Source organism: Sorghum bicolor, chromosome 6 (genome assembly GCF_000003195.3).
Source record: "Sorghum bicolor cultivar BTx623 chromosome 6, Sorghum_bicolor_NCBIv3, whole genome shotgun sequence".
NCBI lineage: Eukaryota > Viridiplantae > Streptophyta > Magnoliopsida > Poales > Poaceae > Sorghum > Sorghum bicolor.
The window spans coordinates 50,161,409-50,188,607 of record NC_012875.2 but is presented as its reverse complement, the minus strand read 5'-3'; the positions used below and the strand labels follow the sequence as shown (position 1 = coordinate 50,188,607).

The 27,199-nt window shown below is 44.0% G+C and overlaps 3 protein-coding genes across 3 annotated transcripts; 2 read left to right on the top strand and 1 right to left on the bottom strand.

Moving 5' to 3' along the window:
- On the top strand, positions 5,175 to 7,390 carry LOC8075903 (UPF0481 protein At3g47200). Its single transcript, XM_002448088.2, has one exon. It carries the CDS (start codon positions 5,452 to 5,454, stop codon positions 7,099 to 7,101), a length of 1,650 nt encoding a protein of 549 aa, XP_002448133.1. The 5' UTR covers positions 5,175 to 5,451; the 3' UTR covers positions 7,102 to 7,390.
- On the bottom strand, positions 13,648 to 15,414 carry LOC8075902 (uncharacterized protein At4g06744). The gene has a single exon (XM_002446713.2). The coding sequence runs from the start codon at positions 15,188 to 15,190 to the stop codon at positions 13,823 to 13,825; it is 1,368 nt and encodes a 455-aa protein (XP_002446758.1). The 5' UTR covers positions 15,191 to 15,414; the 3' UTR covers positions 13,648 to 13,822.
- LOC110436105 lies at positions 21,490 to 26,579 on the top strand. The gene is made up of 4 exons (XM_021462286.1): positions 21,490 to 22,087; positions 25,742 to 25,843; positions 26,051 to 26,084; positions 26,261 to 26,579. The coding sequence occupies exons 1-4, from the start codon at positions 21,494 to 21,496 to the stop codon at positions 26,404 to 26,406; spliced, it is 876 nt and encodes a 291-aa protein (XP_021317961.1). The 5' UTR covers positions 21,490 to 21,493; the 3' UTR covers positions 26,407 to 26,579.

Here is a 27,199-nt window from a genome sequence, read left to right as displayed (position 1 = left end):
AGAAGACGAGATCGATGGATGTACAAAGTTGCGGCAGGTCAGGTGTCTATGCTGTCTGCGCAAGAGCATCTTTGGCAGTTGCTTCCTTGTCGAATTCGTTGCTACAATTATTTGTATAGTAGACTCTGGAAAGCTATTCGTTGATTTATTGTAAAAGAAAAATATTATTGGCTGATAGAAAAAATATATCTTATAAGACAAGTAAATGAGTTCTTTCTTTATTTATTTATTTTGACAAGGGAAATGTATGTTTGTTGAGTGGACCAGGACCACTGCCCAAACTCTCTAAAATACGTTCAGTTCAGGTTCGATTGCTCTGTTGAGCTGAAAGTTCGTCCCTATCCTGCATCATCGCCCTTGAGGCCTTGACGAGATTTTTTCTCCCTGTTGATATTTTACATGCGTATCAAATGGTGCCGCCTTTGGGTGGCGAACTGGTGATGTGGTGGACCTGGTAGTGGTAATTGTGAGGTGGACATGATATCTGCATCGAATATGCCGTCACCCGCCGTTCACCTAAGGGCAGATCTATTTTTTTAATTTAGATATTATAGCATTTTTGTTTATATTTAGTAAATTTATTCAATTATAGTTTAACAAGACTAAAAAAATTCATCTCACAAATTACAAGTAAACTGTATAATTATTTTTAATCTATATTTAATGCTCTATATATCTACCGCAAGATTCGATGTGACGAGAAATCTTATAAACTTTTAGAATTTTGAAGTCATCTAAATAGGGCCTAATTAACATTTCTAGATAAAGTATTACTTTGTCTAGATGTACTCTTTGTTAGTTTGTCTAAAGTTTGACTAAATATATAGATAAAGTATTAATGTTTGTAACACCAAATAAGTTATATCTCATGATAAATCTAACAATATTTATTTGATATTTTAAATATTATTATTTTTTAATTATACTTAGTCAAACTTAAGATATTTTAATTTGGTACTTTGCTTGCATTGTATTTTTATACGGATGGAGGGAGTATATTATACCAGCAGCTGCTTCGCCTCGGTGGCTTGGCTTCCAACTTTAATTGTGTTTTGCCATGCTTGAAATAGAGGTATTGGTCAAAATTGTATTAGAAGCATTTCGACCAATACTTTTGGAAGCATTTCGAGTGACTCAATATAAAACTAATACTTAAACTTTAAGTTGGAAGCATGCCAATACTTAAACTAAGGATTCACATTGAGTCACTCGATCTTCGACAAATCTTTTGGCGCTATGCTTGGCAACTGATGACAATTAGATTTGGCCGTTCTCACTAAAATAGAGTATAATTGTTTAATATGGTCAAATGTCAATTGCATTGTATGTTTTCTGCCAGTCAACAATGTTTTTCTCTCACAATAAATCAGCAAACAGTAATTCCAGTCATGATTTTTTAGACCAGCGAACAGACTATCCTATTCATCCATAGCCTAAGGCACCTTCAGGGCCTCATGTTGATCTAGACATTTTGCAACTTAATTTGCATCGTGACATCGATGTCTAGCGGCACAAGCTCTATAGTTAAGGATCACCATATTACCACAGTGATGTGTAGCATGCTAGATCATCGATCATCTCTTGTGCAGTGCACACGGGCAATGACACCCTTCTTGATTTGGATATAAATTACTTAGATTGAATTTCCTGGCTTGAGTGGCGTCTTGTGACCAAGCGAGGTGTTCATGCGTGGCCGCGTGGGTCTTGTCCTCCTTCGGTGAGGTTGAGATGATGAAGTCACCCCTTCATGGCTCTAATTCTAAGATAGTGGATAGTTGCTGAGCAATAAGACATGTTTGATTGTTATTTGTAGTTCTAATCCATGTTCGACAACAACACAACCTATTCTCAAGATCAATGGGTTGAAACAGAAACCAACAAACCTGCCTAAGCCGTTGCTATTTCCCAATGTGGGCTGGTGTGGATTGACAGTTTAGTTGGTTTTTGTCGAAACTATAAATAGTACTTGGTGGATTATGCAAATTTACATTGCTGGAAGCATAGACGTTTTCACAGATAAGTCAAGTACCATAGAATTACGCCTATATCCATTAAAAATTTTCAAATATATACTCTAGCATCCATGCTTCCCCAACGGTGTGGTGTGTGTGTGTGGGCGTGTGGCATAAACATAATGTATTGTTCTTTTGTGAGGCCACATGTAAACAGACTAGAATCTTTTTCTTCTAGGATAGAGTCCCTATATTTTACAACACATCCATTTTAAAATGGATAAGGCCCTTGTTGGGAATTTAACTTCATCATAAAAAGCAGTCCCAAACTTTGGAGTCAGAAACTTCAGAGTTAACGTTCTAACTTTCGCCATAAAGTTTGTTTGCAGGTAAGTTAACATGACGAAGATAAAAGTTTGACTTCGCTAGAAGATTTCATCTTCACTTCTAGAGAATCAGCAGACGGAGCAAGATTAAGCAAAGGTCAAGCGAAGACAAAAAGTTGTTTCGTTTGTTGATTGAGAACGAATGTCGACTAAGTCAAGATTACAATAGCTACTTCGAGACTTAATGAGCAAAACTGGAGAATTGAAGACTTAGATGTAGAAAATGACCACTTCACCCTTGTCTGTAAAAAGAGTAGTAATCATTTATGTCAAGGGCAAAATGTTCATTTAGTGTGAAATGCGAAGTTCGGAGCCCTATAAAAAAGAGTTGTAAATTCTTTTTGATAGTGTCAGTGGTACTGAAATTGGACATCTTTTTTTTTCATGTGTTATTTTTTCAATACACACACCGGCCACCCTCACATGCCCGATCTAACTGGTCCTCTAGAGCAGCAAAGGTCATGGTTCGTGGACCGTGATCCGTGCTCTATCCTTAGTGGGTCATGCGTGGCCATGTATCGGCCCGGGTGCAGCAGTGCATGCAAGGCCCACGGCCCACGGCCCAGACCGTTATGCAAAGGCCAGTTAACTCCATCTGCTCGTTTGACGCCCGCGTGCTCAAAAAATCTATACCTATCTATAAAGAGCCAAAATTTCAGTCTGCCTTTTTTTTTCTGCCCGCTCCTCTCCCATCCGCTTCCCCGTGTTGTCTGTCCGCCACACCCGAAATCGAATAGATCACGACTCGGGAAGGGTCGCCCGTGCTCAGAACCGATCGGTACCTACGCGACCCCGGCGAGAATCAATCTCACTTCTAGAACGGGCGTTGACGCCGTAGCAGCAGCATGAAATAGGCAGTGAATCGAGCGCCTCCAATCCACTACGGAGCCGCCGGCCGCGGTCCCATCTGACGGTGGCTGGATTCCCGCGCGCGATGATGGACCTGCCAGCCGCGGTCCCACATCCAACAGCGGCTGGATTCCCACGCGCGCCGATTGTAGAATTTTCTGGAGGGAGGGCAGGGCGGAGGCGGCTGCTGCTACCGGAGCAAGGCAAGGCGAAGGGGAGGCGGCAGGCGAGAACGAGACGAAACGAATGGGAAAGAAAGGGAGCGGAGACGGAGACAAAGCGATGTGTGGCCTTTTCTTCCTGGAGATCGGAAGTCTGCCTCCCCACCTGCTCACAACCATCCGATCCCTCCACCTACACGCTGCACGAATCTCAAAGTGTCATGCAGCGCTTGTCCACACGCTGGCCGCCAGGTAGTCCTCTATCGCTACCTTTGGTCACATCATATATATATATATATATATATATTATAATAAATCTGCTTCCTTATTGCCGTTCTCCATTCGTTTATTCATTTTTGTTTATTTATTCTGAACTGTTGTCCACAAGTTAGTTACCTAGATTAGAAAATGGTCTAACTAATCAATACGTGAACTAAAATCTCTTAAGTTGTTTGTTGTCTAATTTAGTCTAAATAAATGTAATCCTGTAATCCTCAACCAGGACTGCCATCTGAAAATTAAGAATGATCTCTAACTATAATCATCAATGGACGGATCAATTGTTCACACGTAAACAACTAACTATTTACCTCCTTTAATTAAGTATTATAGCTACTGATTTTTTATAGATTCTCACACATGGATAGTATGAAAACTAAAGTTAAGTTATGATAACACATGTATCGCAATTATATTCTGATTCGATATATGTTAATAGGATATTAATATTTTATTACCATCACTAACTTATATTATTGTGTGTGTGCGCACGGGCTTATATTATTATGTGTGTGCGCACGGGCGTGTGTACCGTCCGTTATCGTTTTCATAAATATATGAGAGTTTTTGTCTTTTGAGGCGCGGATGGGAGAGAAGTATAAGGCACGCAAGAACAAAGACAACGCGGGGAAGCGGATGGGAGAGGAGCAGGCAGAAAAAAAAAAGACAGATTGAAATTTTAGCTCTTTATAGATATGTATAGATATGAGAGTTTTTGTCTTCCGTTGCAACGCACGGGCATATTTTGCTAGTAATAATAAAAAACAGCCTGACCTTTGCTAAAAAAATAAAGAAATCAGCATGACAAAACCCAAATCTGTAGCTCGACGATGCTAATTCAGATCGAAGCAGCCACAACCAACCAAGCGACTTAACTTAATAAAACTTTAGAGCACACATACATGGAACACGTACACACGTAGTACATGGATTATTGTCAGATATAGATCACGCGACCAGCTGAAATCTGGACTGGCATTCTTTAATTGCCGCCTCGCCGAGTCGCCGGTGACAGCAATTCCTACGTACCTTGCCATGAGCAGCCGAGCAGGCAAAGGCATTATTGTCCAGCCTTCCAGCCAGCGTGGTCGCGTTCGCGCGAGTCAGAGCATGCAGGATGCGGGCACCAGCACCACTGAGGCACTGATGCGGGTGGGGCGTGCGCCATGCATTAGATGCAATCGAATCACGATGCGATGCGCCGTTCTGATTACCACGTGCCAAGTCGTGGCGTGGTCGTGTGATCTGATCCGTCTGCCCGGTGCGTTCGCCTTCGCCCGTTCGGCGGGTTGGCGTCCGGGAAGACGTCGTGCGCGTGCGCCCCACTACCTCTTGTGCTCCGGTGGCTGGAATGCTCCAGTCCAGGCCGCAACGGCTAGGAACCTGGAACCGGCATCCGATTCCGCTTTACCAGTGTAGAAAGCTGATTCAGACTTTTGCCACCTGCACCTGCAATCCCAATCCACACAGGATTCGTCGTGGGTTACCAATTGTTGACTCGTTCACATATATAAATAAAATGGAAAGATTTGTACTCACTACGTACCCGCAGCAAGAAGACGAGAATGAGCTTGTTCGGGCATCGAGAGTGAGTTTGTTTTAGCGCAGACAAGCAACAGGAGACAGATTTCCACACAGCCTATCATCACCGGCACGGCAGCACAGAGAAGACATCGCTTGCACACTAGCAGTTGTTGAGCACGCCCCGCACATCATTTCTTGCCTTGCCTACTCTCTCTGTCCCGGGTCCGGCCGGGGCCGAGACTTGGCCAGCCACGACCACGAGACGCAACGCCACAGCTCTGCATCAGCCAGCCGCCATCGATGGTCGCCGTCTTCAACAAGGACGTCCTGAGCTGGTACCTCATCACGATCAAGCTCAGGGAGGCCGTCGACGCCAACCTCCAGAAGTCCCCGCCGCCGCCGCGGGAGCGGGACCTGCCGCTGCGGATCACGAACGGCGCCGACGCGTCGCCGCCGCCACCGGTCCAGCGCCAGTCGGAACAGGACCGGCCGGCCACCAGGTCGCGGGCGCTGTCCCCGGCGCACAGCCCCAAGCCGCAGGACTCGGAATGGGTGATCGCCATCCGCGGGAAGCTCGCGCAGGCGCGCGCCGAGGAGGCGGCCTGCCCCTGGGCGCGCCTCTCCGTGTACCGCGTGCCCAAGTGCCTCCGCGACGGCGACGAGCGCGCCTACACGCCGCAGGTGGTGTCCATCGGGCCACTCCACCACGGCCGCCGGCGGCTACGGGAGATGGACCGCCACAAGTGGCGCGCGCTGCACCACGTGCTCAAGCGCACGGGCCACGACGTCACCGCCTACCTCGGCGCCGTGCGCGCGCTCGAGGACCGGGCGCGCTCCTGCTACGAGGGCCGCGCCGCCGGGATGGGGAGCAACGACCTCGCCGAGTGCCTCGTGCTGGACGGCACCTTCGTGCTGGAGCTCTTCCGCGGCGCGCTGGACGGCGGGAAGGGCTTCGTCGACGACCTGGGGTACTCGCGGCACGACCCCATCTTCGCCATGCGCGGGGCAATGCACGCCGTGCGCAACGACATGATCCTGCTCGAGAACCAGGTGCCGCTCTTCGTGCTGGACCTCCTCCTCGGGATCCAGATCGGCAACCCGGAGCAGACCGGCGCCGTCGCCAGCCTCGCCGTGCGCTTCTTTGACCCGCTCATGCCCACCGACGCGCCGCTGCTCCGTAAGGACCGGTCCAAGCTGGAGTCCTCCGTCGGCGCCGACGCCACGGCGGCGTTCGACCCGCTGTCGTGCCCGATGCTCCACTGCCTCGACGTGTTCCGACGGAGCCTCCTGCGTGCCGGCCTGCAGCCGACGCCGCCACCGCCCGTGCGGCTGTGGCCCAAGAAGTGGTCCGGGCTGCGGCGGGTGGCGGACAAGCGGCGGCAGCAGTTCGTGCACTGCGTGTCGGAGCTCCGGGAGGCAGGCATCAGGTGCCGGCGGCACAACACGGACCGGTTCTGGGACATCAAGTTCGACAACGGCGTGCTCCACATCCCGCGGATCCTCGTCCACGACGGCTCCAAGCTGCTGTTCCTGAACCTGATCGCGTTCGAGCAGTGCCACATGGACATCGCCACCCCGGGCGGCAACAACATCACCTCCTACGCCATCTTCATGGACAACCTCATCAACTCGGCGGAGGACGTCAAGTACCTGCACGACCGCGGCATCATAGAGCACTGGCTCGGCAGCGACGCCGAGGTGGCCGACCTCTTCAACCGCCTCTGCGAGGAGGTGGTGTTCGACATCAACGACAGCTACCTCTCCGGGCTGTCGGACCAGGTGAACAGGTACTACGACTACAAGTGGAGCACGTGGGTGGCAAGCCTGCAGCACAACTACTTCAGCAACCCATGGGCGATCGTCTCCGTCGTCGCTGCTGTGTTCCTGCTGCTGCTCACCATGGCGCAGACCTTCTACAGCGCCTACAGCTACTACCGGCCACCCCAATAATGAATAATGATCGATGGCTATGTCCTACTTCTATCAATCGGAATTGCACCTAGTCAAAGTTTGATCTTTCCTGGACTGGCACTGTGCAATTTTCGAGGGATTCCTAGTTTGCTGATTGCGTGATTCGATCGAGCGATAGTTGTAACCGATTTCTTCTTTTCGGTTTTGGTTATTCTTTGTCACAAAGGGAAGATTTCTTCCATTTGAATTGTTATTGTACTTGCTCCGGTGGGAGGTGGCATTTTGACCACATAATTAATTTAAGAAAAATGGTTTTATAGAACCCAAAGATCACCAGAATTATAAAATACCAATGAAAAATCCCACCAACGTCAGATAGACAGATACCACTGAGAGATCATAACGTCAACTAGAAATAACATTATTATTGTATTTTCTATCCAGTTCCGTTAATATGGACGAAAGTACTCCTGCCCGTTACCAAGAGGTGGAACAGGGTAGAGAACACCGTTTGACGAATAGATCAACCATCTATTTTTAGGACATTTGAGCAGGCAAAATATGCTACATTTAATATAGTCCTCCTAAGTAAACACCAAGTGGTTCAAGAAATCAATTAATTTAAAATTTGACTGAATATATATAAAATATTGACATTCATGATATCAAATAAGCGTTATTGAATCAATCACTCTATATGTTTCATATTAACTTAATTTAATATAAGAATATTAATATTATTTTCTATAAATCTAGCTAAACTTAGAATTAGTTGATTCCTTAAAATAGGAGAACCGCTGAAAAAATCTGGCAATGTCAGATACCATTAAAACATCATAACGTCAACTAGAACTAACACACACTGTTATATTTTTCATCCAGTCCCATTAACATGAACAAAAACACCCTGGTCCATTACTAAAGAACACAAACACTGTTTGATGAACAGATCCACCATCTATTTTAGAGCGCGTTTGAGACTGCTCAAAATCAGACCTACAGTCGTCCCACCGCAAGAATCAAGAAAATCATGGTAAACACTCCATCGTAATCGATGATTCTTTCCACCATGGGAGACATAAAGACCGTGAGATTTACGTGTAAAGACCCTGTGGTGGATAGAGAGCAGCTTTTGGGCGCTTGCGGAACCATTTTTTTTTACGTGTCAAACAAATTTTAAAACTGATAACTACTAAATCGAGTATCTAAATCAATTTCTGATTGCACAATTATGTTTCTTATATACGTGCTTCAAAACAAGACCCCACATGAATATATTTAGATAAATTTTAATTATGAACATTAATTTCACAAAGATAGAACATTTGTTTTACTGAGCAGAGACAATGTTCTAGGTTTAAAAAACAATGTTCTGCCTTCGTAATATAATGTTCTACTTTTTTAAGAATAGTATTCTAGTTTTTAGGATTAGAAAATTAGTATTATAATATATATATATATATATATAAGTACATAACATAAACCAAATAATAATGAAAAATCTTCAGCAGATCATAAGGAAAAAAATAAGAAACATGTAATAGAAAAAAAATTAAAGAACATCATGTTGTGTTGCCATGACCCATGAACAACGCTGCACATACTTGGTTCCGAAAATTAATTAGCATAGATGCAAAAATAATTTGCATAGATAAGACATGCATGCACAAACTAGAATAAAGTATGTCTATTCTATAGGATCAGAGTAGCACAGCTAGCGGTTGACAGAGGCTGTCCATCCTAGAGGGCCCACCTCATCCATATATTCTTCATTTTCATCAACAAAATTTAAAAAGTCATAGCTCCTAAACTAAATATCTAAATCAAAATCCGATTACACTATAGTGTTTCTTATAATAAATCCTTCAAAACAAGATATCACATGGATATATTTAGATAAAATTTTATTAATAAACATTTATCTTATAAAGATATAACATTTTTATTTATGATAGACAATGTTCTAGGTTCAGAAAATAAATGTTCCATCTTCGTAAGAAAAATGTTCTCAGTTTAAAAAATAGTGTTCTAGTTTAGATTTATGAAACTGATATTATAATATTTAAAATAAATAAATAAATACATCATGTAAAGAAAAAAATAAAATCTAGAGCAAAGCATAAGGAAAAAACACGTAATAGAGAAAAAATTAAAAGAACATCATATGGATAGTTTTAAAACATTGTAAAAATAAACTATAAAATATCACATGTGTACTAAACTAAACATCACTAAATACACTATAGAACACTATTAAATACATTATGGAACATCGTATATATATTACGTGAACATCACTAGATATATCATAGAACACCGCATGTGTACTAAGCGAACAACACTAAATTCACAATAGAACATCACTTAATACATTATAGAATATTGTATGTATACTAAGTGAACATCGATGAATTAACTATAAAACAACACTTAATGTATTATAGAACATCACATACGATGCAAAAAAAGATTAATAACAAAGAAAGATTAAGAAATAAAACATGAATAAAAGAAAACATAATTACAAATTAAAAGAAAAAACAAAATCAAAAATAAAATAAAAAATAGAACATCAGCACGTGAACATCAAAGAAAATAATAACAATAAGAAAAAAGATAAAATATACAAAATAAAGGATAATATAAAACAAAAAATGAAAATAAAAATAAAGTACAAAAAAGATAGAAAAAGAATCAAATAGAATATAAAATAAAAAAAGAAAGAATAAAGGAAAGAAATTAAAGAAAAGAAACAAAGAAAGATTAAGAAATAAAACATGAATAAAAGAAAACGTAATTAAAAAAATAAAAGGAAAAACAAAATCAAAAGAAAAAATAAAAAAATAGAACATCGGCACGTAAACATCAAAGAAAAATAATAAGAATAAGAAAAAAAGATAAAAATACAAAACAAATAATAATATAAAACAAAAAGGAAAATAAAAATAAAAGCACAAAAAAGATAAAAAAAGAACCAAACGGAATATAAAATGAAAAAAGAAAAAGAAAAGAAATTAAAGAAAATATAGCAAGAAAAAGAAAAAAAAAGAAAAAAAAAAGAGAAGAAAACTAACAGCTACGATCGGTCGGGAGGGAAAAAGAAAAGAAACATTTAAAAAAAAAGAAAAGAAGAAGAAAATGTACCTACCCGTCAACCTGTCATGCGCGCGCGGGAATCATCGAACGGTGTCTCCGGTCCGAACGTTCGGACCGGAAGATTGCCGGGCTGCGCCGCCACACTCACGCCGGCCATGCTCTGCTCGCTCGCCCGCACCGGCCACCCCGGCCCGCTCGCCCGCTTGGACCACGCTGCCACGCACGTCCGCACCGGCCACACCCGTCCCCGCTCGCCGCGGAGGAGCTACTGTCCGTGCTACAAGCTGGGCACGCCGCGGGGGCCTAGGGAGGTCCGGCGCATGATAGACAAGATGGACTCCGACCGAGACTGCTTCGTGGACCTCACTGAGTTCGCTGTTGCCTAGGCCACGCTCGCCGCCGAAGAAGATGAAGTTGGGAGAGAGAGGCCGTGCTCCGTGTCGCCAAGGCCATGTAGCCGTGCTCCCAGGGCGCCTGCCGTGCCGCCGTTCGCTCAGGTCGCGCTTGTCGCACCGCCCGTCCGCCCAGGCTGTCTCGTCGCGCCGCCATCCGCCCAAGGCCTTGTTTAGTTCCGAAAAGTGAAAAGTTTTCGGTACTGTAGCACTTTCGTTTGTTTATGACAAATATTGTCCAATCATGGACTAAGTAGGATCAAAAGATTCGTCTCGTGATTTCCAGCTAAACTGTATAATTGGTTTTTGTTTTCGTCTATATTTAATGTTTCATGCATGTACCATAAGATTTGATGTGACGAGAAATCTTGAAAACTTTTTGGTTTTGAGGTGAACTAAACAAGGCGTTGTGCTTGCCGTGACGCCGCGACGCCCAGGCCGCATCTCCACGCCGCTGTCCGCCTAGGCTGTGCTTGCCGCGCCGCCGTCCCCTCAGTCCTGGGCCGGTCAAAGGACATGGCGTATACACTGCTGCCCAACATATATATGTGCTACTAGGCCTTGTTTACTTCACTCTGAAAACCAAAAAGTTTTCAAGATTCTCCGTCACATCGAATCTTGTGGCACATGTATGAAACATTAAATATAGACGAAAACAAAAACTAATTACACAGTTTAGCTGTAAATCACGAGACAAATCTTTTGATTCTAGTTAGCCTATGATTGAATAATATTTGTCACAAACAAACAAAAGTGCTACAGTACCGAAAACTTTTCACTTTTCGGATCTAAACAAGGCCCTAGTCTACTACGAGTTTATGACGTTGAGGAGAGTTTCGGGACGAGAAGGCGGTGGACCTTGTCGACGTTGAGGTCGGAGGTTACTACGAGCTCATGTTACTCACGCTGAAGGAGGAGAAAAGATTAGTTAGGAGAGATTGAGAAAAAAAGACACCATTTATTAGACAAAAACACTAGCACTGTGAGGAGAAGTTTCTAGGAACGATTTCTTGTTGACATGGCCGCTATGGAAACCGTGTATAGTTTCAACCATTGAGACTGCCCTTAGCACATTGGAACAAGCCAACACAAGCCAAATATGTTACATTTACTACAGAGTTAAATACTCCTCTATCCTAAATAAATGCACGTGTCGTACTTCGATAAACCAACATTTAAAATTTGACTAAATCTATATAAAAAATTATAAACACTCAAGATATCAAATAAGCACCATTAAATTAATCACGCGATATATATTCATAGTAAACTTATTTAGATATAAAAATATTGATTATTTTCTATAAGTCGAGTTGAACTTGAATTAGTTAACTCCTCACAATACAAGGCACACATCTATTTTGGGATGGAGGAGAAAAATAATAAATGTCAATAATATGGTTTGAAAAACATTGTCCGTTACATTTAAATGGAGATTTGCAGTGCTATATTTGAGATATCTTATTATTTACCTCATATTTGAAAAAAAAGTTGTTGGGACTTCTACCAGGAGCAAGGCTATTAGTACTGGGAGGGAAGGTCAAGAGGAAGAGGAAGAGGAAGAGGAAGAGGAAGGAGAAAGGGGCCTTCTACTGGTAGGTACCACACCATGCTCCATGAGATGGATGAGGAGATGCCTCCTGGTTTCTCTAAGTATGGGAAAGATTTTTTCATGAGAGCCTGCATGATAACAACCAATCCATATATTGTCATGCCGTTGTTTAAGAATAAATACGCATGAACATTTGCGCTGCATCAAACCATCCGATCGTTAAACTGGAAAAAAATGTGATGCTACCACTAGTGATGGTCCGTTTGCGCTGCATCAAACCCTCGGCAAAGATCCTTTTGCCGTCTAAAAATTTTCCGAGGGGTCTTTGCCGAGGGCAGCCCTTGGCAAGCCTTTGCCGAGGGTTTTTGGGTCTTTGCCGAAGGCCTCTGGCCCTCGGCAAAGCACGCGAGTCCAGTAGTGCGATGATGCTCCGTTTTCATGTATACTTAGCTTTTTGATGTTTGCTTGTGTGGTTTGATCTCCTCGCCGTTTGTTAAACTGGAGGCTGATGCATTTTGCTCAATTCCTAATAACATTTGGTGACAATTTACCACATGTTTGCATGTGATGCTACCACTAGTGATGGTCTTTTAGTTTCTGATACAAGAAGGTGCATCATATATATTCCCTTGCTCGATCGGTGAATAGTTTACTGTTGGTCATATTTTTCTTCATCAATTCGATGCTTCAACTGCCGCTAATATGCATCTTAGCAGTTTGTGAACACTCATTCATATGGAAGGTAATAAGCTTGTGCTCCATGAAGTGCAAGTCCAGTGTTGGGCATGAAAGCTTCTGCTTATTGGGCCTCCTAGTCATGCATTAGTATGTTTGCTACTTTGTTTTATATCACTACAGTTCTTTCTTCAAATAGTGTTTTCTGCTTACCTGCTATATGGTTACCTTTGATGATGCAAACTGCATAATCTTGACGGTTTTGTACTAACATGGAAAAAAAAATGGCCGCTTGCAGCATGACCTGTGACTAAGTAATCTAAGGGTGTCCCTAATGGTTTTCAAAATATAGTCTAGAAAGAATTCTATTGGCTATATCAAGGAGAAAGATCAAGAAGCTTGGCACTCAAGAATAGATAGTCTTCTTTTTTGCGAAAGAAGCTTGTTTGGTTATCCTTACTAAATTTTAGCTAGTTAAAATTATTTTAGCTACTTTTAGGTGACTAATGAAACTAAACTATTTTAGCTTCTTTTAGTAAATATGTTTGAAACTTTAGCTAATTAAATAACTAAAGTTTAACTAGCTAAAAATTAACAAAAGGAGCGGCCATAGTCTAGCCGATCCCACGGAAACAACTCTCTCATACCTGGCACAATCCTCCACTACATTACTTTTTTTTTTATTTTCAAGCCACATCTAGCTAGTTATTTGTAAATTGCCGTTGAGATGCCCTAATGACACGTACTAGAGAGAGAGAGCGCGCTAGCCCGTGAATCTATATATGGACTTTTATCTGTGGCAGAGCAACCCACAAAATGAAGTCTCTATATACGGCTAATCCGTTTGCATCGGAGCATGATGCATCTGAATTTAGCTAGGTGGGCCTCAACCGTGGATCGATTATGAGAGAAGGGGAAACATTCGACATTGCTACACACACACATCAACACAACCCGCCGAGCACAACGGGCCAGGCGAGTGATCAGTCGTTTCACGCTCACGAGACGCACAGCGCTCTGCGCTTTATCAATCAGTGCAGTGCCCTCAAGGATGCAGCGCCGAGTAGGTCCGGTACTTGTACTCCGCGGCCGCTTCCTCCTCTGTGACGGCGTCGGCGGCCGGCTCGCTGGAGCTGTGGGATTTGCTGCGGCACGGCAGGTAGTTGTTGACGGGGCACGTCTTGGGCTTGCGGAGGAACTTGGCGCACTCGTCGTGCGAGCGCTGGTTGGGCGCCCACTGGATGCAGTTGCGGTCGACGTTGAGCCTCCCTTCCTTGATCAAGTCCCAGCAGCAGGACCCGAGCGACGTGAAGTAGTTGCCGGAGAGCGTGAGGTTCTTGAGGTGGCTGAAGGCGAGCCGGCAGAGCGCGTCGGGCACCTCGCCGTACAGGAGGTTGTCCGCCAGGTTGAGCTGCTCCACCTTGCGCAGGCACGCGAACGACGCCGGGATGGTGCCGGTGAGGCGGTTGGTGCCGGCGTCGATGACCGTGGCCTTCTCGAGCAGGCCGAGCTCGTAGGGGAGGCAGCCGCTGAGGCTGTTGTTGAGGAAGAGCACCTCGAGGAGCGTGCCAGCGTTGCGGGCGATGGACTTGGGTATCTCCCCCGTGAACCTGTTGTTGGCGAGCGAGAGGTAGTTCACGGGCGACTGCCCGATGTTGTCCGGGAGGCTGCCGGAGAACTGGTTGTTGTTGACGAAGATGGCCTGCACCCGCGGGAACCTGCAGAAGACGCCCGCCGGGAGCTCCCCGTAGAAGCTGTTGAACCGGATGTCGATGAAGGTGGCGTTGGTGAGGCCCAGCACGTCCGTCGGGAACGGTGCCGGCGCGAGCTTGTTGTTGCTCAGGTCCAGCTCGTAGAAGTACTGCAGGCTGCCGAGCGACGGCACGGCGCCGCCGAAGTCGTTGGAGTTGGCGTGGAACAGCGCCAGGTCCGGGAGGTTGTTGATGAAGCCCTGCAGGGAGTCCGCCCGCAGCATGTAGCCGTTGAAGTCGACGGACGCGATGGTCCGGTCCGTCACGTTGGGCGGCCGCTCGCAGAAGAAGCCCTTGTAGCCGCCGCACAGGTCCGTGCCGCTCCAGCTCCGGGTGACGTCCATCGGGTCGCACGTCACCGTGCTCCGGAACTGCTGGATCACCAGGTACGCCCGGTACAGCCGCTCGTTCTCGAAGTCGCACGGCCGCGGCTGCGACGACGACGGCGGCGAAGGGCTGCCGCCGCCGCCGCCAATGCCGATGCCGATGCCGATGCCCCCGCCTCCGCCCCCGCTGCCGAGGCCGACATCGAGGTCCTGCCGGTGCCGGCTAGGCCGGCGGCTGGATCCGCCACGGCTCTCCACAAGCGCAGCGCAAGAAACCAAGAAACAGAGGAGAGCAACAGCGCCTCGCGCGGCGCGTGCTGGACCTGGACCTGCCATTTCCCGGATTCTGATCACGGGAAGCGTCGGTGGCAGAAGACGAGAGAAACCAAACCACGTGCGGCGTGCCTAGCTCCCTGCGCCTTTCACGCGAGCCGAGAGAGCCAGCCGGTTCCGCGCGGTGTCTCCGGCCAAATCTCCCCGCGAATTGGATAGTGCGGGCGGGAGGGTCGGAGGCGCGACCGCGACGGCGCGTTCGAGTGAGCGAGTGGCATGACCGTCAGGACGTGTTGTATATAAACGCCCGCACAGGGCAGCGGCGGCAGGGCGGGACCTGTCGCACGCTTGCAGTTGCATTAACCACGTCGGCGGCAGGGCGGGATAGTCCGCTGACTGAACCTGACCAGCAGCTCCTTCAGTACGTTCAGTATCACTTTTCTGTACAATGTGCAGGTTCGGCATCTATACATGACTAAATTCACCTTGTCTTGGTGGTTAGCTTACATTGGGCACTCAAGCAGTAGGCTGGCTACCTGGTGATTGGTGACCGGCCAGGATCGAATCACAGGTTTCACCGTGCTCATTCTCAGCTGAAAGCCAACTCGCCAACACCTTTTTGCGCATAGACCTGGCTAAGGAGTACTCCTGGAATACTGTACAGTGAAAATTGCACACTCTGGGCCTTTGGGGACGAATGAGCACATTGCTATTTGTACTCTTGTACCTTTGTATACAAGTACATCGACCTAACTATCATTGACCATGTGATGGCGAGATGATTTCATCCTCGACTCCAAGCACCATCCCTTCCCAGGATAAAACGTGAATGAAAACTAAAACAGTCCCATTTCGTCGTTATTAGGCAACTTGGAACGCATTATTTCAACAACCGACGATAAGTCGATGTACATACCCTATATAAAACCGTACGGAATGGAATAAAGTACAAAATAGAATAACAGAAATCGTGGTCCAGAAGTGCCTTATCAAAACCCATAGTTGTGTCATTGCCCCTCAGCTCGATTACAATCGATTTGATAGGGGGGAAAAAATCTTGAAAAGAAAGAGGATAAACTATGAATGAATCTGTTTTGCTTCCATCTAGTACTTTTCCAAAATATAAACATAAAGCTCTTCAATTTTCGCAACATTTTCGGTTGTGTTCCCCGAAAGGAAAACTTCGCACGAGGCCACTGCTAAACTCCCACCAGTGAAGTCGGCTACTACCTGACAATGTCATCTCCACTCCACCGGTGCTATCTGTCATCTCCAGCGTGCTCGTCGACGGCGGTGGTTACGGTGGTTGCGTGGGCGCTTTCGGCCCTTTCCGCGCTGATTTGCCTCGGCTCGGCTGTTCCCTTGGCTCGGCATCTCCCTCTTCCTCTCGATCGGCGCCGGGTGGGGAGTCCGGCCAAACTGACGCGCAGCACGGACGCGAAAAGAAAAGGGACCTGCCTGCTCGCGTGGTCACGGGCTGCCAACAATAATGCGCCGTTGTCCCCTTGCCGCCGCCGCGGCGCGGGCTCGGGCGATCGGTGCGTCCCGGCCCGCGCGGCAGAGCGCTGCGACCTGCCGTGCCCGGCTGCGGGTGGAACCGTCGACTCGTGGTCGTGGAGCACGGACGCGGGAGTCGCCCGGCTGTTCCCTTGCACAAGCATGCGCTGCGCGCCGTGCGCGGCAGGGCGCTGTCGCTGCTGAGGGGCAGCTCGCGCTGCACCTGCACTGTGCTCTGGATCAGCTGCTTCGACCGGACTAGGTAGCTGTGCTGGTTCTCATCGTGCACACACCAGGCTGCACAGCTATACTATCGATCACTACTCCGCGCGTCGTTCAAGTGTTCTTATTGTACTATCGTTAGTGTTGAACTGTGCACCTTCCCTTTTTGTGAGGAGGAGGTGACAGTCCAACTGCAAAACGAGACTAGTAATACGTCTCCTCACTCACTCTCATTTCCTCATCTCGGTACCTCAATCCATGTAGTTGCCGGTGACCCGTACTCGTATCCGCACTGCCCCCTGCTCTCGGGAAGCCATCCGACTGCACAGCTCGCCGTCGGTCTCCGTACCACGGGCGCCAGTCGCAGCTGGTTGTACTAAGAGGACAGGTGCTGCGCAGCTACCTGTGGATGGCTCGAATTCTTCCTTTCCTTTTTGCGCCGTCGCTGCTTAATTGTTAATGTTAGAGATCTCCAAGAGGCATAGAGAAACGACCGCAGCAAGGACTTGTTTAGTTCCCAAAATATTTTACAAAATTTTTCAGATTCTCCATCATATCGAATCTTTAGACGCATGCATGGAGTATTAAATACAGACGAAAATAAAAACTAATTGCACAGTTTGGTCGGAATTGATGAGACGAATCTTTTGAGCCTAGTTAGTCCATAATTGGATAATATTTGTCAAATACAAACGAAATTGCTACAGTGTCGATTTTGCAAAAAATTTTGGAACTAAACAAGGCCCAAGGAAGCCTAGGAATCCGGCTTGGTCGAACAACAGAAGAGGGCAGTCGGGCAGAAGCGGCCGAGGCTTGTAGGAGGTGGTCAGGAGGTGAGTAGGGCCTTGTTTAGATGTGAATTTTTTTTTGATTTTACTATTGTAGCACTTTTATTTGTTCGTGGTAATATTGTCCAATCATAGACTAACTAGGATCAAAAGATTCGTCTCGCGATTTACAAGCAAACTGTGTAATTAGTTTTTATTTTCGTCTATATTTAATGCTTTATGCATGTGCCGCAAAATTTAATGTGACATGAATCTTGAAAACTTTTTGGTTTTTAGGGTGAACTAAACAAGACCCAGGTGGCGGACCAGGGAGGGCGTTTGGCGGTGACATCAAGTGTTGAAAATTGGAGTATGCAGCGTAGCAGTCTTGGGAACGAAAACATAGCCACATTATCATATTTCACGTTTTGGAAACCCCATGTTATAAAATTTATAACTCAAGTTCCCATTCTCTCATAGGAACATGGCTACTAAGGTCTATAGTTATAACTTGATTGAGCGGGAGGGGTTGAGCATCGTGCGTCGACGGGCTTCGAGTCGGGGCTTGGCAACATATGTGGGGGCATTGGCGGTGACTTATATCAACTTGCTTAGAAGGAAGCGAGCCTAACTCAACCGGTGGTTAGGTAGGAAATGTAGTTATGCACCCATCCACTTTTATAGTTATGCACCCATCCACTTTTAGGTTCAAGTGCTCTCTCGTCTTGACTTTAGGTATATCCTATTTTTAATGAAAACCAACTTAGTTTCTCTTATGTTGGATTTTTTTTCTTTTTCTATACCAGTAAACATGTCTATGAGTTGTAACACGATGCATAAATTGTTCTGTGGTTCTTATGCCAATAATAATGAGACGGTTTTTTTTATTGGTTTAATTTGGGCTTGTCCATAATTTAAATAAAATAAACTTTAAAACCCATATAAAAGCTAGTCTAGGAAAATATAACCGAGTACCTAAAAAGGCTCAAAGTAAATCGTTTACATGCCTCGCTCGTTTGCCGGAGCTGCTTAGGTCTGTTGTAGCTGCCTAGTACCTAGCGCACTGTGGTGCTTATGCCTGCTGCGTAGGCTAGCAACATGGCAACGGAGCAACGTGTTGTGGGCCAGCATGCAAAGCAGCGCACAACAGGCTACCCTAGCCCTTGTTAGTTCGAATTTTTTTTTTGCAAAATAAATTTTGTAACACTTTTATTTGTATTTGATAAATATTATCCAATTATGAATTAACTAGGTTTAAAAAATCCGTCTCGTAAATTATAAATTAATTGTGTAATTAGTTATTTATTTTATCTATATTTAATGCTCTATTTATTTTTTTTAAAAAAAAAATTAGCAACTAAACAAGCCTTGTTCAGTTGGCAACTATAGTATTTTCATTTGCATTTGGTCATTATTGTCTAATCATTGACTAACTAGGCTTAAAAGATTTATCTCGCAAATTACAGATAAACTATATAATTAATTTTTATTTTTATCTATATTTAATACTCTATGTATGTGCCGCAAAATTCAATATGATCGAAAATCTTTAAAAAAAAATTGGCAGCTAAACAAGACCTTGTGGCTCATAGCAGCATCCTAGCAAGCGAGCGCATTAGGGCACGTACAACGCGTCTCCAGGAGCCGTCTCTGTGAGGTAAGATTTGCACAAAGCACCCTCGCAGGCAAGAGACAGGCCGAGGCCGTCGTCTCATGAGACGATGGGGTGGGCTCGTGCTCCCATGCCAAATAGACGCTCAGATAGTCGTTGTACCTATCCCATCGATGTAGCAACAGATTGGGAGATCCCGTGCGGCACCGGCATGGAAGAAGAAACTCCGAGCTCTGGTACAGAGATCGACCTACCCATTGCCCCTTGACGCTAGCCCGAGTTCGCCGTCATCATCCACGGGATGCGGGGCAAAAGCTCCTCCTTGCCGCATAGAACAAGCTAACCGTCGGCCCCTGCTGCTACTCACTGTGCCTGGCCAAGCTTTGCCTCGCCGCATATCATCACCGAGCTATGAAGGAAATAGTAGAGAGAAGAGGGGAGGAGACGGAAGGGAGAGCAGAGCACATACAAGCAGAGAATGACCAACAGAGATGGATAGATGATGGCCACACGAGAAAGAATAGAATACTGAAAGAGATAAGGTCGTCTAGACTTTTCATCTTTTTTTTTCAGTTTTTGTACTTCTAATATTTCTTTAGTAGTTTAGTAGTGCTTTGAGGGAGCAGCCAAAGCCTTATATTTCTTTATCAGTTTTGATTTTTGCGTGAGTTAAACTTATATATCTTGATAGTATCTCTGAATACCTTGTATGAGTATCTTATCTGTGTTTAATCTATTTTTTTATCAAATATAGCAACACAATTTTATACAAAATATCGATGGTGTTAAAAAATATTGAAATCATGTTGCTCTTATTGGTTTTTGATACATTTTCTATCAAAAAAAAGCCACACAATTTTATAAAAAAAATTAGTTATATTTGATCTTTGCTACATGCAAAGCATTAAACAGCTTAGAGACGGATCCTTGTCTATACATTGTATGACATGTCTTTATACTTGTTTGTATGATAGATTCAAGATGTTTAGAGACGGGCCTCCGTCTATGGGTATGATAGATTCAAGGTGTTTAGAGACGGGCCTCCGTCTATGGGTTGTACATGCCCTTAGCACAGCAGCAGACGCGCGACACCTACTTGCCATACTACTCCAGGCTAGCTAGCATTAAGCATGCACAGCAGCAGCACATTTATTTACAATCGATGTCTTTGTCCTGTTCACACAAACTAAATAAAAAATAAAATAATGTGTTGATATCCTAGACACAAAAGATTGAACAAAGGGTGATTGGAACTGCCTAAATACCTTATGACTAATGGATCATGTAGAGTATTTTTGTATGGCCCTTGGTCATGATCTTGCTCCTGTAGGCTACCGAGCATCTGCTGCCAATATGTGCTCGAATAGCACGTTACCACAACCCAAAATAGAGGCGGATTGTCTCTTGGCTAGGCCGCCTTGTCATCCACGCCCTCCCTTGCCTCTCCTCCCTCCTCGATTTGTCTTTAATATTAACACTAGTGGTAGGTTCTTTAGGAAAATAACAGAATAGGAAGAAGAAGAATCATGAGTACCCAAAAGGAATAAATAAATAAATAAGAGAAATAAGGAAATGTTTAATTATTTAGTGACCTCAATTGTTGTTGGTATAAGAGGAGTATTTAATTAGTGTAATATGGAATATTTAAAAATAAAATATTCCATACAGAGCATGTCTCCACTAGGAAGCTTTACAATTATCACTACACTGCTATGATTTAGATGTAAACAATATATGGAACTGCCTTTTTGGAGCTCTACAGTCAAGCTAAGGCTGGAAGACATAACACATAATAATCTAGTCAATCTGAAAGTAGGTTGAAACTTGGTAGTAGTACATCTTCTACTCATGGCTAGAACCATACTTTTTATGGTGTAAAGAATGACTAGTTTAAAATCTGTAGTATATATGCAATTCATCTCCAATAACAATATTTAATTCCTCAAAAGCTCAATCTACATTTGCACACCATGATAGATATCTGATCTTCACAACTCATTTAGATCCAACTATTCATATTATATCCATGTCAACCAGTTCTTTTTGGTTGAATTATTCCTCATGGCCCCCTTTGCCAGCGTGGGACCATTAAGAAACCAAATAATTAAATGCTCTATGTTGGTTGTCACATAGCCATCGGTAGCGCTCTTTGCCTCTAGTGCCAGGGAGGCACGGAACACTATTACAACTCAAAATCAATCGCAGAGGCAAAAAGACATGAGCAAGAGCGAGGGCACTGGGGCACCAACCCTGGCCACCACCCACCCAATGCATCCACCGGTGACCTTTGTGTCCTCGGTGACTAGCCCTGATGCCAGGACGCTAGCCCCAGCCGCCTCCCACCCAACGCATGCTCTTGTCACCATCATGGCCTCTACAGCCAACTCTGATGCACCGAGGGATGAGTCGATTAGGCTCTTCCAGTCCGATGCCACAATGGAGAATTCTCGCAATGATCTAGACTCGGGATCTATTGATGAAGAAGATATTGCCTTTGAAAAGCTCGATCCAAAGGAAGGTAAGTTCCAGGGTGTCGATCTAGATCTAAAAGAGGAGGATCGGGCTCCTATGACGCTCCCCACATGTTGCTCCCCTTCTGCACCCCATAAGGTTGCAACGACGGTTGTTGATGCTCTGGGGAGTGCAACTAGTGCTCTAGGGTGTGTCACTTGCCCCGCGATGGTGCTACCAAAGGGGAGCATTCAAGTGGCCACCCTCAAGCATGTAGAAGCGGTAAGGGAGGAGACAGATCTGGGCCTTAGCTCGGACACCGAATCAGATGAGGGCATACGAGATGCCTTAACTTTGCCTGACACACAGGCAGGTATCCAGGGCACGCGTGCCATCACCACTACAATAGAGGTAATTGATGTGTCTTTCTCTCCTAATACTCTATCTTCCGCTCTCCTCTTGCCCTAGGTGTTGAACATACCTTTAGCGACGGGGCCAATGTGCTAGGCCATGACGGTAATGTTTTCAAGCAGTTGCCTTCAGTATGCATGTGGCCTACTTGACTATTTGTTACACTAAACTAGCAAGGAATGAAATTGACATAGTGGTGGAGGAACAGCAGAGATATTGCTTCTTCACCATCTTCCATTAAGTGGCCACTCTAAGGCTCGTATTGCTATTGGATTGCTAGTAAGCTATAAGAACTGCTTCTAGGGCTAGTGTTTTTGGTGTCTTGGTTGCAACCATCAGCTCACCTCTTGTCAAGATCATGTATATTGTTGAGCCTAGGCCTACGTCTGATATGACCACATTGCCCTAAGACTGACTAGAGAAGAGGGAGGGCACACACTGCCCCTCCCTAATCCACTCCAATCTACTATTTTCTAAGCCACCATTCACTCTTGCCTCACCTTTTATCCATAATGTTTTGGTCTTCCCGTCTCTTCGATATATAGTGGGGTCAAGTGAAGTGTCAAAGTGAAGACAATGCCCTATTTTACAAATATGCCACATACTGCATAGCATAGTGGAGGGTGCTTTTCTCCTAATCCATGACACACGAGATCACTAAGAACCACACTAGGGTGATGCTAATGGTGGCTTGTGCTACATAGTGGGATTACTCCTCTACCATGGCTATCCCGCAAGTGGTCATCAACAAGATATTGGTGCCTTGATTCAAATGTGGATGGCTCATTGTCACCCAAAAATTTCCTCGCCATTGTTAACTAGCCCATGTAGTGTGGTATGGATCTCATATTGGGATGATACACATAGAGGGAATCGAATTCGATATCCATCCATGACATGGAGATCACTTGGTGGTATACCATGTCCATGTTCCCATTGAGAACTTACTGGTGCATGCATGTGGAATGACTTGGTGGCTAAGGACATGCTAGGGGAGAATAGTTTGCTTGGTTGGATTAGGAATAGAAACTTTTTCTAGGATACCATGGATGTGTTTTAGTGGAGGGTTTGGATGCAGAGCCCAAACTTCCTTCCACGGTCCAAGCAGATGACCATATTCATTGGCCACTTGGCCAGGCTCCAAAGCGAGGTGGGAATGTGTAGAAGAATAGGGAGGTATTCGACCTACTTGTCTATCTAGACTTCCATGATGACTAGAGCCTGTTACACATTCATAATACAAGCTCCCATTATAGTGGCTTTTCATCTTTGGAGTCCTCTAATTCTGGTGAGTACATGTGTATCCACAACTTTGACAACTAGATCCTTGGGGTGTTGAATGAACACTTCACTCTAGCTTGGAACTCAGATTTGTATAGCTCCATGGCCACATATTCAATGATGCTAGCAAGATGAGTATGAGGATCATGAGTAGAGTAGAGGCCTTCTCTTCTTAATAGAGCATGGACACTAGGTGCTCGATCTTTTTTGTCACACAAGGGGTGGTGACCACCATGGAGAAGGAACACATTAGAAAACACAGTCACCGATCAGACATCAGTGCTAGGCTATGGAAGGATTGCAGAAGGAGCCTACAATGCTCTATCACAAACTCTCAGTATACAAGGACATACTACTATGTAATGACATAGATTAGGACCATCATAGTTTGCACTCACCAACTAGTGTCCTACACTATGATGAACTTGTACACACAGAAGAGGACAATAGCAAGCCTATCCCTAGTGATGACAGTAGTGAGCATGAGTTGTAGTGTGGAGAGTGGACTCATGAGAAATTCCACTCTATATCAACAGTGGGCATTGGCTTCATGCTTATAAATGGAGCTCTATGACCAACTATGGGGGTTCTACCTCCACAACCACTACATCCCAATCCAATACTATATTTTTGATAATCTATGGATTGGGACCCTATGCTTGGGAGCTAGCAAACATGTGCGAGTAGGAAATCAACAGGGAACTTTTTTTCTCCACTCTCCCAAGGGGTTCCTTTTAATGACATCATTCTATCTCTAGGGTATACCCCACTAGAGTCCACCTAGGATGTAGTTGCACAGTTGAATGATAAGATGACTACTAAGAGTTGTGAGAATGCCATTCATTTAGGACTATGGCTCACCTTGATCATGTCAAACTTAATGGCCTAGAGTAGTCAATCTTGACCTAGGTGTGGTGGATGCTCTAGGAACCAACATCATTGATAGGACTTTCATTGTGGTAGGGGCGTAGGGCAGCTAGTCCTAGTAGCTCTAACCCCTATAGATTGATGTGCAGAAATGATGGACAAAACAAGGATGGCAAGAGAATAAATGAAGGCCTACGATGGTGCACCAAGCATAGAAGGAAACAACTTGCTTGGTCCTAGTTTCAAAGAGAGCAAGAAACCACCAGATTAGGGCCTTTGATGTAGTAGCAACAAATGAGCTAATTAGAGAACATGCCATGGGGGCATAGAGTAGGACCTTTTGTACCCTATCACTAAAGGCCATTGCTATGGTAAGGATGCTGACTTCGCTAGATAGTAGCCATGTTATTAATGTCGTGGGTTAGTTGGCTACTGCAGAACAGGTGACACATGTGGAGAAGATCACGATGTAGAGAGATGGCGTCAAACCATGTACCTAGTAGACACCTTGTTTCCTATGTTAGCCATAAATCATATCTATACTATATAGTAGTAAGGGTAGTCATGTATCTGAGCTAGTTGTATTCCTAGTGGGAGCCCTCATGGTGAGAAGGAACTAGTCTCTTATTCTGAGTTGTTGAGGTCAATGAGCGCATGTTATAGGTTCATAGGATGTTGGGGAAGTGTATTTGAGGCTTGGTTATTAGTCTGTTGCATTTTGTGATTAGCTATGACTTCAGATTACATTGCTATGGCATTACATATAAGGCAGAAATGATTAGTACCAATCTCTTTGTACTCATCTAGAATGTTAGGGGCCTCAATGATGCCACCAATAAGAAATTTGTGAGGGAGATGATAACAATGGTAGAACTAACATTATGTGTTAAACTAATATATTGTTGTGAGATCGTATTTCAAAATACAAATGTGAGCTATCTTCAATGTAGATCAAATGAATAATTGAGAACTATCAGGAACTCTAAAAGCTCTACTGCTACTAGAAGAAACTGTGAAGAACTACAAAGCTTAACTTTCACATATATAACATAAGGAAACCATGATATTAATGAGTGTTTCAAATTGTGATAATAGAAGTACAGAATTGTTGATAACCAAACTAGAGAGATTTCATGAGATATAAGTTTAGACATAAAAGGGGGTAGATTGGTGTAATTAGAAACATAATGCAAAAATGTAATTACCATTAGGAAGTAATGTCCTATTTCAGTAAGTGGACTTTGTCATAGTCTTCCATCTAACCATGATAGTGCATCAACATTACAATGTAATTCTCAATACCTGGCTACAGAGTGGCACGAAATTAACAATAATCTAGCCTCCAACTTGCATATGATTTATTAAGCATGTTGTTTTACTAGCTTGATGAGATGTTATATTGGGTTGTATGCACCATCAGCTTGATATGCAATTTCACTTGCAAATGTTTAGTCCAAAACCAAAAACCTAGTAATATTTTTAATTGACTTGTAATTTTACTCTCAGAAGGATTACAAGAAGTTTCACTCCAAACCTAAAGTTGACTTATTTCCAAAACCATCGTCAAAAGGAGCAGATATGTTCAATGGAAGAAAACTACAGAAGAAGGTAGCCACTTATTTTTTTTCTAGAAAACTCCATTTTTCTTTGTATCCATTAGTAGATTATTTCCTCTTGTGCTTAGTATGTAGGTAGAAATTTAAATTTTCATGCATCTACTGTTTAGTGTAGTATTTGGTCATATTAAAAGCACACATGCATAAATTGAAAATATGGATCATCAATGCATTGTTTTGATATATTCTTTGGTATCAGAGGGCGGTGGATTCTGATGATGCTGAAAGTAGTGGTATGAATTCTTTCTATGTACTGTTTAATTTTCTACAACACTTAAAAAATCTTACATGTATACCATTATGTCAATAATGTGGTTCTAAAATCAATGCTTATTACATTTAAAATGGAGATTTGTAGTTCTATATTTGAGGTCTATTATTATATACTTCATGTTTAAAAAAATTACAGGGACTTCTACCAAGCACAACAAGGTTATTAGTACTAGAGGAAGGGGAGGAGGAACAGGAAGGCAAAGGAGAAGGAGCAGGATGCCGTCTACTGCATATTGTCCTATGCTCCATGAGATGGATAAGCTACCCCCTGGTTTTATCTAACTGGGGGAAATGATTTTCATGAGAGAGTGCATGACAGCAACCAATCCACAAATTTCCTTGTCATTGTTTAAGAAGAAATGCAGAAAAAAAATTGCGCCGCGTCAAACCATTTGATGATGCTCCATTTTTCTAACTATCTATTTGTTGATGTTTGCTTGTGTGATTGATCTCCATACTGTTTGTAATACTAAAGGCTGAGATGTTGTTTGCTTCAGCTTCTAATAATATTCGGTGACAATTTTACCATTTCTTTGCATGTGATGCTATCACTTGTGATTGTCTTTTAATTTCTAGTGGAAGAAGATGAATCATATATAATTAGTTGCCCAATAAATAGTTTTCTGTTGGTCATATTTCCCTTCATCAGTTCAACGCTTCAACTGTTGCTAACATGCGCCTTAGCAATTTGTGGAGCACTCATACATATGGAAGGTAATATGGTTGTTCTCCAAGAAGTGCACATTTTAGTGCTACATGAAAGCTTGTGTGGTTTTGCTTGTTAGTAAGTCTTATAGTCATATTTCATTGAGGTTTTTTATAAATGGATCTTTTATTAATACTTAAGTACATTACATCAAGTTGACACAAAACTTTGAGAACAATTATTCTAGTCTCTGCCTGACAGAAAGCACACAACCATCAAAAGAGTAAACCACACACACTCTAGTGACTATCAATTCAAAGACTAGAACGTTACCCATGTGCTTGGGAGAAGATAACTTTGGCCACATGTACCAAGTGCTACAAAACCACCGCAAACAAATCTTGTGTGTTTGTGGAGGATAGCCCATAT